Genomic DNA, 12,750 nt, shown 5'->3' on the forward strand with positions numbered 1-12,750 from the left:
AAAGATGGGTCTGACAACAGATTGTGCTTACTGTCTGAGAACTAGCCTAAGTAGAGAGAAGTTCATCACTAATAATTTAGTCACTAAATTATTATTATTATAATAAATAATTATTGCAGGATGAAGCAAAAATAAAATATGGCCAATAGTGTTATATGGCCTCCTTCTGTTTCCACAGTGATGGTGGCTGAGTAGTGGGAAAGGGTACCCTAAGTGGAGGATCAAGCATGGCAGAGTGGATAGAGTGCTAGACTTGGAGATAGGAAGACCTGGGTTCCATTCCCTCTTCAGATACTTACATGCTTGACAGTTGTAAAGCTGTCAAAACCAAACCAAACCCAAACCCTCAACTGCATTTGAAGGTGCATCTGTATCTGTTTAGAGATTTGCAGGAGATTGCTATTTGCAACTGAGACCAAGAGACTTCTATTAGGCCTCTCAATTAGTATGGACTCACAGATTCTACTCTGCCCAGTTGGAAAAAAATACTAGACTGGGCCTAAAAAAGATCATACAAAGAGTCTAGTAGGAACACTAGTAACCGAAAAATAATTCCCCTAGCATTGAAAGAAGAGTTATGAAACTATTGATGAGAGGCGGTATCATGTAGTAGAAAGAATACTGGCTATAGAGTCTAACAACCTGATGTGGAGTCAGATGACTTAAGTTTGAATCTTGACTCTGCTACTAATTACCTGTGTCACTCTGGGAACTCACAACCTCTCTCAGTTTCTTAATTTGTGAAATTAGAAGGTAGACTAGAAGCTAGGTTCTTTTTTGCTCTTAAATCCCATGATCAGATTATCAGAGTATGGTAATGATGGGGGAAGGGAAGAGAATGAGTATTTAAACAGTGCCTTGTATATGCCAGGTACTGTGCTAAGCATTTTTTATAGATTTTATCTTCTTTGATCCTCACAACAACCCTGAGAGGTAGGTACTATTACTATCTCCATTTTACAGTTGAAGTAACTGGGGCAAACAGAGGTTAAGTGACTTGTCCAAGGTCACATATCTACTAAGTATTTGAGACCAGATTTGAACTTGGGTCTTCTTGACTCCAGGTTCAGTGCCATCACCTGCCTCAAGTGAGATATAAGAAGGGTGAATAAAAATTCTGTAGTATGTGGATTTATAAAAACCACATACCCAAAGTATAACTATACATGGTAAAATTTATTAATGGAGCTCTGTAGGTTTGGGAGTAAAAATTAAGGTGCTGAGGATATCATCTTATAACAGCTTGACCCATACTGTCTTGGTTACTTCTTTTTACAAGTTAGAACTTATGACATATGCCTTGAAAAAAAGTCAATAGTTACTCTGTCTTTCCAAGTGTTCATGGTAATTTAAGTTCAAAAGACCTAGCTAATTTAACAAGATATACTTACAACTTCATTAATTTACTAGCAAAAGAACCTGTCTCAGTTAGCTTTTATTTTCCATAGATTTTACTAAAAATCTTCCAACTTTATCAGCATGCTCCAAATATCATTGCTTATTGAAGTCTAGGATTGTAGCCTTTTATGTTTTTTTTAAATCAAGAATCTATTTGAGGCCTAAAGGTGAAAGAACCAAATTCTACCTTGTTATTTATATTCCCTCAACATAAAGACTTTTTTCTGCTTGTAAGTTGTTCTCTCTCTGAGAAATAAATGGAAAGGAAATAATACTTCCCTTGGGCACCATCTTTGAGACTTCCCTGTGCAATGATGGATTGTAGGTGTCTCTGGAAATGGGAAGAAAAAAGAGTCAGTATGGTCCTCTGGAGAATCAGTAACATGAGTGAAGGACAGTTTGGAAGAAAGCCAAGATTGTCTGTCATACCTCTGCAAAACAGCTATATGTCAGTTCCAACTATACTTGTCAGTCTCTCTATAGTGGTTCTTGAATCATAAAGTAAACATTGACACAAATTCACACCACACCGTTCTCTATCCTCCAAGTTAGTTTATTCATCTTGAGAGCGAAAGAGAGGAATATTGGCTGAAAGAAAATAAATGGAGATTAGTAAGAACCCATTCTCCCTGGTAAGAGAAGAGGGACTGAATGAATGGTCAGCTTTCTCTATTCTTCTTTCCTTTGGAATACAAACACATACATCCTTCCCTGAGTGTTTGTGGTCTGTATTTCAGCCAACATAACAGTTTATGTTGTCCTTGCTGGCTGTGATAATTTTACAATTTTGTTCACATATTGCACAAAAGGTGAACACTCTGTTTTAAGCTCCATGTGTGTAGGCAGGCACAAGTAGTTTAAATAATGTCTTGCTTTCCATTTTTATTAAAATTTTCCTATGCCAACAACTTGGTTTATTTTATGTGGCTATAGAATAAACTGCATGAATGATTTAATAAAGAAAGATATAGAAATAGTGAATAATAAGTCCTATTCTACTGTACTATGGAAATCTGAATGCGTCATCATTGTGTAAAGGTGATCCTAGGTTCTTAACAGCTATGAGAGTAGATAATAAACTGTGACAGGTCTTACCGAGATGGAAGGATGGTCATGACAACAGATTGTGCCTACTGTCTGAGAACCAGCCTAACTAAGTAGAGAAAAGCTCATGACTAGTAGGTTAGTTGGTAGGTGCTGAATACTTTGGGCATGATAAAGCAAAAATGCAAAATGGCTAACATGTTATATGATCCTCTTTGGTTTCCACAGTTTTCAGTGATGGTAGTTTAGTAGTGGAAAAGGATACTCTAAGTGGGGGATCCTGCTTGGCAGAATAAGTAGGTTTCTAGACTTGGAGTCAGGAAGACTTGCCCTCAATTCCCTCTTCAAACACTTAAGATATTGGACAAGTCACTTAACCCTTGTTAGCTTTCATTCCTTCTCTGTAAAATGGTGAGTTTGGTCTAGATGGCTGATAAAGTGCTTGAAGCTCTAAATCTATGATCCTTTGATCAATATGTTACTATATTACTGAACCATTTCAAATTGGACATTTACACTGTAAATAAAACCAGAAGAAATAATGAAGTTGAAACTAAATCATGGGTAGTTCATAAGTTCTCCTTGGAAAAGCAGATAAAGAGGGTTGGTAGAGAGTTTCATTGTGTGCCCAAACTCAATAAGAAAGGTGATTTTATGGAGTACTTCCTTACCTGGTGTAAAATAAACTATAGAATGCAGCATATTACCAATGATAACTTTTATGGAAGAAGTAGTATAAAAAATATGATTTGGAAAATATATGATCAGAAAAGGAGATGTAGGCAGTAATGTAGCAAAAGCAAGAAATGAGAAGAAAGGCCCGAGAAATGCATTAATAACCAGGGAATGTTCAGAGACCCCAGCAGAAGGCTTCTGGTCTATTATTAGGTAGATCTTTCATAAAAGATTTATGAGAGGACATGTATAGGAGCTCACAGTATTAGAAAGTACGGCTAGATTCTGCAATCTGCACAGAGAAATAATCCCATCAATGACATCTTCTCCATTGACACATTTAAGTATTCAATAATTCAACTGAATTAAAATATAAATGCTAAGCGGTGTCACAATAGTACTACTCTGTCAATTGAAGTCAAATATATTTTAAGTGCTTGTTATCTGTATGACACCGTGGTACATGCTGGCGATACAAAAGGTCAAAAATAACATGTTCCCTACGTCCCACAAGTTTACATTCTATCGGACAGGATACAAAATGTACAGAGATAAGTATAATACAAGTTTGCATGATGAGGGGGCAGATAAAGCCAAAGTGCTTTAGCAAATTTGAGGGGAGGAGGCGAGAACACTTTCCCATATTACAAAAAAAAAGTCAATTTGGGAATTTAACTCCAGGAATCTACCAGATTTATTTCTGAATCTGCTAACTCTTTAGGTTTGATTTATATCATGAAACTCTACTAGTGAATCTACCCTAGGAGAAATAAAATTCACATGGAAACTAAAAAATTAATAAAGAAATTTTAAAAATTAAATTAATAAAAATTTGTAAATAAACATATAACTTACTTAACAAGAACTTAATTTGCAAATTCTTAACAGGAACTTAATTTGATCCATTGTTAAGCATCTACTATATGGCCAGGCACTGACAAAAAAAATATAAAAATTAAATCTTATTAAGATGCTTAATATACTTGTTTTGCTTTAGAATAGGCCTGTAAAGGAGACAGAAAATTATGTGAATTAGCAGAACCACTAGCTCACTTCAAGGTACCACATAAGTTTTGTGTAATTGGGTCATTGACCAGAGCTACTGGGTTTAGACCCAGAAATCTTGGGTTCATGGTCAGTTAATTGTACGTCAGCTAGGCAAATCACTTAAGCTCTCTGATTCCCAATTCTGTCATCTTTAAAATGAAATAATAGTGGCTTCACTATCTACTTCATAAGGTTGTTGGCTGTGGATAATATGCTTGTAAACCAAAAAGCCCAACATTCATAGAAGGTATGAAGCGGGGGAGGGAAAGAAGGTTATATTTATAATCTGGAAATTTGTCATTTCCACATTGATGAAGTTCCAGGATTCACACATATGTAGCCAAGAGAGTCAGTAATGACTTTGGATGCCACCAGTCCTTGGAGTTTAAAGGAAACATGATTTGGATGGCACTAGTTCTACGGATAAAAAAAAGAAAGACAGAAAGGAAGAAGGACAATAAAAGGGAAAAGGAGTGACATAGTTAGAGAAGAGAAATAGAAGGGGGCTAGAAAGAGGAAGGGGACAAAAAAAAACCCAAGAGGTGCATATGGCTGAGTACTAGGTGGTACAGGTAACAGGTCATCTATCCCTGTTATAGAATTTAGAGCAAAAAGCTCTTGCTTATTCTCATCCATCTGGTACTGGAAATAGAAGGTGATCTAGTTTTCTTCTGAAAGGCTGATGCTTGGCAACATGAATCCTAGCTACAAAGAATTAGAAACAGCACTAGACAAGTTGTCTTATGCCATGAATATGGGTGTGAACTACAGCAAAGACAACTAAATTTCGGTGTAAATATCATGAACGAGTGGATTACCTAGTAATTTAGAGCTGCCATTATCTGGAGCCAAAATTGAGAGCAGCAGTGTAAGGTTAGCATTTATAATATACTTGTGGCTGATATTTGAAAACAGGGATGGAGCAGGTTTCAATTTCCTGCAGGAGGGAAGACAAATTACTGATGCCAGATGTCCTGCAAGCAGGCAACATGAAAATTTAATTTTTCACTTGCTTAACTATAATATTTATGACTCTTATAATTCAGATTCATATACATCAAACAGTCAAAGTTATAACCATCTGCTCTGCTAAGAGTGGATTCCAAAAGAAGAGAGTGGAGGGTTTCCTTTTTTTTTTAAAAGGAAAACTTTGACTTTGATGAGTATTAGGTAGCTACAGACAGCTGGTGACAAGTATATCTGCTAATTGAACTCTAAATTTTATATATTGGCAGAATATATGCTACTTTATTTGATCACCGCATACCAGTGTGCCACTGGCAAATGGGAAATATAGAGTAGGAAAAATTGATAAATCTTTCAAAAATTTCCTATAATTTGTCTTTATTCATAATACCCATCCAAGAGCAGAAAAATAATGAAAGGTATGAGCAATCCATTAATTTCATTACTTCACTAAAGAGGACATTTTAAATGGGAATTTAATAGTAGCCTAGTCATTGGTTCAGCCTACTGACTACTACAGATGTTTCCATTGGATAAGCTGTTCAAGGAAAGTGTTTAGTAGTAGTTACTCTTCCAAGGGAGAGAAACAAATGAAAGTCAGATATTTTAACATTCTCATTTAATTTCCACATAATCTAGACTTGGAGCAGATGGATAGGTTTAGGATCACTGGTCACAGGACAGATGGAGCTTTGGGAATGGTAGGTGGTGAATTTGCATTGGCAGGTCAGATGATGGAAATCTGTCCCGTGATTCCATAATCTGTTCTTCTGCCCACAAAGCACCACTTGCCATGGAATGTCTCTGAGTTGAATGAAAAGGTCAGAACTATGCATACGCTTTGCTGTGGCTCAGCTGAATGCTCATGTCAATCAAGAAAGATGTTAAGATTTGAGAGAGAATGGTTGCTATGGAATGGAAAGTACCCATGTTGAAAGTTGGCTCTACAGCAAAGACTTTCAGCAGAATGGTTAAAAAAAAAAATACGGTTCTAGTTTCCAAAGAGGTCTTGAATATATTATCCTTGACCAAAGAAATCTGTGAAGTTAACTTGAGCACCATCACTTTTGGAAAGGGTGCTTATGTGAAAATTAAACACTTGAGAACCTTCCAAGGATTCCTTATTGACTTTCATGATGTCTCTTCCACGTCTTGCCCTACACCCCACCCCAACCTAAGCAAGTGAGGAAAAGACAAAAAAAGATCAAATGGTAAGCAAAAGATTCTGGAGTGCGAAAACAAAAAAGGAGCTAATAATGATTTTTACACATAGAGTACATTTTATTTATCAAAATATTTTTACATATATTATCTTGTATTATCACAACAACTGTGTAACTTATATGACCTTGGAAACACCTCAGACCTTAGTTCAAATCTGATCCTATGAAATACTATTGGGGTGACTTCAGCTAAGTCTTTAAATTTCTTCATCTGTAAAATGAGGGGGTTGGAATTTACCTAGATTATCTCTAAGGTTCTTTTCAGCTCTAAATATTATGGTCCCCACTGATGTAAGGGGGATTTGACTACATTTTACAGGTTAGAAAGTTGGAGAGAGGAGAAAGAAAATGACCTTGAACTCTTTTCTCTTAGGTTTCAGTAATCTTTTCTTAAATTCACAAATCAGAGAAAATAAGCTAATCACGGGTAATAGAGGTGAGAAGTTGGCCCAGGGGAACTCAGTATGGCTGCAGTGATTGTATTTCCTTGTCTCTAAATCCTAAATCTTTAAGAACAAGATGGAAAAAAAGGACAGGAACATTTACTCAGTGGACATGAAAATACTATATTATGAATTGAGACTAGAAACCAGAAGGCCAGATGGCAGGGATTTCAATTCCTCCCACCCTCAACCCCTTTTACAAAGTGTACTCTGAAAACAGGATTAAACATAGAGAAAATAAAAATCCTACCAGTGACAGTGACAGGGGCTTTATCTGAGAACATAATAGGCATGGAACCTTATTTTTAATCAAAGGCTTTGCTGCTGAGAAAATAGTTTTGTCAGCTAAATTCAGGCAGGGTAAGCAAAACAGTGCCTGAGACAGTTCCTTTTTTCTAGTTCTTTTGAACCCTCTGAAAAATTCAAAGAAATGTTTGATTCAGTCTTGACCATTTCTATGTGAAATCCTTGAATATTCTTGACTGTTTCTGTTGCCCAAAGAGAGGTACATTGGACTAGTGGTAGAGAATTAATGGTATTGGAGGATAAGGGTGCTTTTTTTAAAGCAATTTTTTACAGGGAAACTTATCACTCTGGACTTTTAAAAGAAATCTGCTTATCTCACACATTCTCAGGAAAGGAATTAGAAAGACAGCTTACATTTTGCTTTTTGTCAAGTTTTGTAGAGTTTTAAATATTATCATATCGTGGATCTGGGAGCTGCAGCTCCCGGAATAGAGTGAGAAGATACATTCCTTTTATCTTTAGAGACATGGAAAATAATTTTTAAAAAAACCTAAAGGCACATCAGGGTATCTTTTGATTGCTTCTGTGTATGGACAATGGTTCATACCCAGAATTCAGGCTTAGCTTTGGTTTTGACAGGTGTCACTTTTCTTCCAAGGACTCTTCTGGTACTTGTAAACTTCTCTAAATAATAGTCACTGACAATGGTCTTATACTTTAAAAAATTTTCCAAAACATTTTAAATCTATACAATAAAAATAGCTAGCATTGACATAGTCCTGAAGGTTTTCAAAGTACTTTACAAATATTATCTCATTTGGTCTTCGTAACCCTGGGAGGCAGAGACTGCTATTACCCCCATGTTGCAGATGAGGATACTGAGGCAGACAGTGTTTAAGTGGCTTGCCCAGGATTACAAAGCTGGTAAATGTCTGCGGTGGGATTTAGCATGCTGATTTGATGTCCAGCGGCCTATGCACTGCCTAGCTGCTAGCAAATGATTTAAACTTTCCAAAAACAGGTGATTTTGTCCTATTTTTTAACATCTATAGATAGAGATGTGAAAATCTCTCTCCTTTAGTAATTTGTTCTAGTGTTTAATTACTTTTTAGTTGTTTTTTAACTAAACTTTTGTCTTGGCTATATCTTAATACTATTGCTTCTACTACTAATACTAATACCTTACATTTGCATAGGTGTCCTTGAGAATGCTTCTTATAATATTGCTTGAATGTAAGATATCTTTGTTACTACACTGCACCAACTATACCAACCACATTTTCCAATGCCCTTTGGATTCACCTGAAAGTTTAATTCTTCTGGGACTATAGTATTCCAAAATTCATAGCCATAGAATATTGTTGGGAGATTATTGAATTTAAAATGGCAGACTCTGGCAGCAGAAGGTCTTTTGGAATCCTTGAAAGAACCAGGCAGTTTCCAAAATGTGACCAGTTTGCTCTCTCTCTTATTCAATTTTTTGACCCATCTCATTGTCCATTTACTGTGCCTGCCCAAAATACGTGTACTAATGACCTCATTTGATATATTGGGCTACATCCAGCTACATCTCATAGTCTGCATAATTACATATTTTTCCACTGAATTTTTTTCCCAAGGAGGTTGCTAGGTCAGCCTCTTTGAGTAGTCTCACTTTCACTGAAGAAGCCCTGAAGTATTTTGGGACTCAATGCAATCGGCACAATATCATCTGCAAATATAAGCAATGGTAGAAACTCATCACCTATTGGTAATTCTTCCATTTGAACTTCATGCAGGATAATCTCCATAATAAGGGAGAAATATCTTTAGTTTCTCCCTGTTTTATGTTTGGCTTGATATTGATAAAGAATCACTAACTAAAGTTACCTCTACGGTTATAAATTATCAAAGATAAGAAAATAGGTATACATATCAGTTGTTACCAATGACACATGACACTTGGTCTCTTTTTTGTGTGTTAATATTCTTTGTTACCTTTTCTGTTTAGGGAGGATCTTCCCTCTTTGAAGTATCTTGAAAAGTGATCATTGAGTGCCTTTAAAAGGAAAGAGTTAGTATGATTTTAGGATTATGAGAACATAAATTTAGAGCTAGAAGGGACCTTAAAGAACTCATAGTACAGACCTTTCATTTTTATAGTTGTGGAAACTGAGGCTGGGATTAAATGGGTTGCCCAAGGTCAACAGGTAATAACAGAGGCAGAATATGGGCCATGGGTCCCTTGACTCCAAAACCAGTACTCTTTCCACAACAGTGTGACACCTCTAATCCTATTGGTGGGTGACCTGCTGCAAGTTCTTTTGCATGAGTCTAATCCTGAGCCTTAAAGAAGAACAACACCATATTTACATGTATTTGTTATTCATTTTAATTTTTTCTTTTTTTGATAGTCTTTAAAAAATATTTTCATTTCTAAATTCTCTTTCTCCCTCTCTTTACCCTTTCCCCACCAATGAAAAAGGCAAGAAATATGAAACTCATTATACATTATACATATGAAGGCATGCGAAACATTAGCCTTGTGGCAAAAAGAAAGTCTCCACTCAAAGTCCATCAGTTCTCCATCTGGAGATAGATAACATTTTTCATCTTGAATTCTTTGGAATTGTTGTAGATACATTGTATTGATCACAGTTACTAAGTTTTTCACAGTTGTTTATCTTTACCATATTGCTGTTACTGTGTGTACTATTTTCTTGGTTCTGCTCACTTCACTTTGTATCAGTTCATTTAAGTTTTCTGAGGCTTTTTTAAACCATTCTTTTCATCATGTCTTACAACACAATAGTATTCAATGATAATCATGTGCATAGCTTGTTCAGCCATTCCCTAATTAATGCACATGCCCTCAGTTTCTAATTGCCACCACAAAAAGAGCTTTTGCTATTCATTTTAAGATGTAGGATATTTAAAGAAGGTGGGTGAAGTAGTGGATAGAGAGTTGGATTTGGAATCAACAATACCTGAGTTCAAACCTTGCCTTAGATACTTGCAACGTGACCCTGGGCAGGCCAACATAATTTTTCTTAGCCTCAATTTCCTCTTCTAAAAAAAGGAGAAAATAGTGGCAACTATCTCATGGGTTGTTGTGAATATCAAGTAAGAAAACATGTGAGGCCCTTTGTAAACTTTCAAGTGCTAAATAAAAGCTCATCTGGTCTAGTTGCTCTCTAGGCACTGCTTAGCAGGCCACAGGGTCTAGTGATCTTTTCCATTTGCTGTCCTTTGCCTACCATTGTGACTTGCCCAGATCTCAGATCTGGAGTGACGTGGCTTCTCGATAAGAGAATAGGCTCCCCAGTTCTCACATTCTTTGGCTCATGACCCCTCAACCCTGACTACTTTGGGGACAATTCTATCTTTGGCTCTAGTCTAGGGTTTCCCCAAAATGGAGGGGGGACAGACTAAGGTAGGTACCAACATATCATATAAATCAAGTCTAGGGAAGGTCACTTTATTCTCACACAGAAAGCAATTCTAAGTGTGAGACTCATAGCATTCATTAACAGAACAATTTTAAAAGGATTCAGAAATCTAATTTGTAGCCAGATTAAAATCTGTTGGAAGTTGGAAGTAGGCTTCATCAAAACAATGCAGTTTGGCATTTCTGCTAATTAGCCATTATACATTTCATCCCTACTGAGCACAGTCTGATCAATTACCAAGCATGATCCAAGAATGATCTTTTCTGGTGGCTACTCTCTCTTCAATGCTGACTCTTCCCTTGGCACCAGTCTGCAACTGGCTACTCCAGTAGACACTTTAGTGACTACTTCTCTGGCCTCCTAGGACCTCCTGACCTCCTGAAACCCACAAGTTCACCTGGACTTGTCTCAACAAGCTAGGTGGCATAGCTGGGCCTAGAGTCAGGAAGAGGAACCCTGAGTGGGCAGGTCATGTCTTTGGTATATCCATGGAGTTTTGACTCTGCAGTCAATTAAAAGAACTCTCTTCCTAACCCAGTGCCAGCCCCTCAGTCAAACACGGCTGGAAACAGGCTACCTAATTTCTGTGTGTTGGATTGGATTCTGCACATGCTCTGTATGGCCCATCAGCAAGGGCAAATCTGAGCATTCTTCCTCTATCACACTAGCTGTTTATTATTATTGTTGTTGTCATGGTCATCATTGTGATTATTGTTGTCATAGTCATCATCATCATCATCATCATCGTTATTATTGGCTTGACCTAAGGTGCTCTTGACCAATATAAATTAAAACAGTTTTCTTCTGTAAACCAGGAGCAACCAAGCAGAGAGGGCCCTCCACTTTCACAGGTGCGAAAGAAGCACTTCCTCCCATATCAGAACTAGAACATTTTTTCTACAGTGAGTCGGAAAGATCAATATACGCAGTGAGTGAATATTTTATTTTTCTCATTACCAAAGTGAGTGGGTAAAACCATGTATTTTGTAATACTTCAAGAATTTATGATCCTATCCTTGTGAATACTCCATCCCTGATACAGTTAGCTATTCCCCACCCTTATAATACAGTATTATGAGTTATTATGCCCCACCCCCACCCCCAAGTAGCCAAAAAACAAACAAAGACCATCAGTGGTGACTACCTTTCTGATGAAAGGCATCCCTGAATTTAATTAAGCTGGTTCTTAGAAAGGCTGTCATGTGGCCTATCAAAAATGTAACTAGAGTTTTTCAGATCTGGGCAAGCTGCATAAGAGACACTGGAGGGCAAGCAGTGCTAAAGTTCAAATCTATTTAAGACAAATTCAATTCAGTGTGTGTGTGTGTGTGTGTGTGTAGAAGGTTCCCAATAGCTTCCTCTAGGAGTGGTGAGGGAACATAGTGTGAACCATGGTATTGGGCGGAGAAGGGATCAACTAGGCACTGGCAAGAAATGAACCATCCAGTAGTTTCCTAGTTTAACTAAATATTCTGTTAAACTAGATATCAAGCTCAGATACTTCCATGCTGCTTTTAGGAATCCCAAATACCCCCTAAATTTCAGTGCCTCAGTGGCAGAATCCTGGTTGCACTGCCCTAGTTACAGCTGTATGTCCAGTACTCAAAATGTTTCCAGCTTCTGTAGTTTGTGAGAAGCCAGGGTCACCTTCAGACCACAATGAGGTAACCGTGTAGTACTATAGTAGAGAAATGAAGCTATGCTTTACTCAAAATTGCATTTGCCATGTGGTCAGGAGGCAAAAGGTAGTGACCTTGGAAAACCATTTCATATGAATTAGATGACATGAAACAAAATCAATATTTCTTCAGAGAGCCACAACTGATCGATAACTAATCTTTTCGTTTGTTAAACTCTGTGTGCCCCTAAAGACTTCAATTCATCCCCGGCACTATATCCCTGGTTGGAACCTCATTTTAGATTTTAAACTGCATGCTAATGGTTGCTTCTGTCAAAGGGTAAGGAAGAGAGAGTATGTGTAATATTCACTAAGGATTTATTTTTTTAAAAAGTATTAAAAAATAATTTACTAAGTTCTCCAGCCTGGAAATCCAGATGGATGTATTCCGTATGTATTTGTATCTACTGCTGCAGTCAGCAGGTTTCATAGGAGAATTTCTGTGGACCTCTATTCCCAAAATAGAAAGCAACCTTAAGGAAATGGATCTATAGCCCATACTAGTAAGTTAGTTAAGTGCCTCTGATTATAGGCTGCTTGATAGCTCAAGGAATTTATGTAGGCCCACATCACTGAATACAATAAAGTATCTAGTCTCAGAG

At 37.1% G+C, this 12,750-nt stretch overlaps 1 protein-coding gene across 1 annotated transcript in view; it reads left to right on the plus strand.

The window, feature by feature from the left end:
* TMEM156 (transmembrane protein 156) overlaps positions 1–12,750 on the plus strand; it is a 41,128-nt gene that overhangs the window by 26,995 nt on the left and 1,383 nt on the right. Inside the window, exons 5-6 of the mRNA XM_036765056.1 lie at positions 11,286–11,398; positions 12,342–12,428. Coding sequence (XP_036620951.1) covers positions 11,286–11,398; positions 12,342–12,428 — 200 coding nt within the window. The remainder of the gene's footprint in view (positions 1–11,285; positions 11,399–12,341; positions 12,429–12,750) is intronic.

Source organism: Trichosurus vulpecula, chromosome 6, assembly GCF_011100635.1.
Source record: "Trichosurus vulpecula isolate mTriVul1 chromosome 6, mTriVul1.pri, whole genome shotgun sequence".
Classification (NCBI taxonomy): Eukaryota; Metazoa; Chordata; class Mammalia; order Diprotodontia; family Phalangeridae; genus Trichosurus; species Trichosurus vulpecula.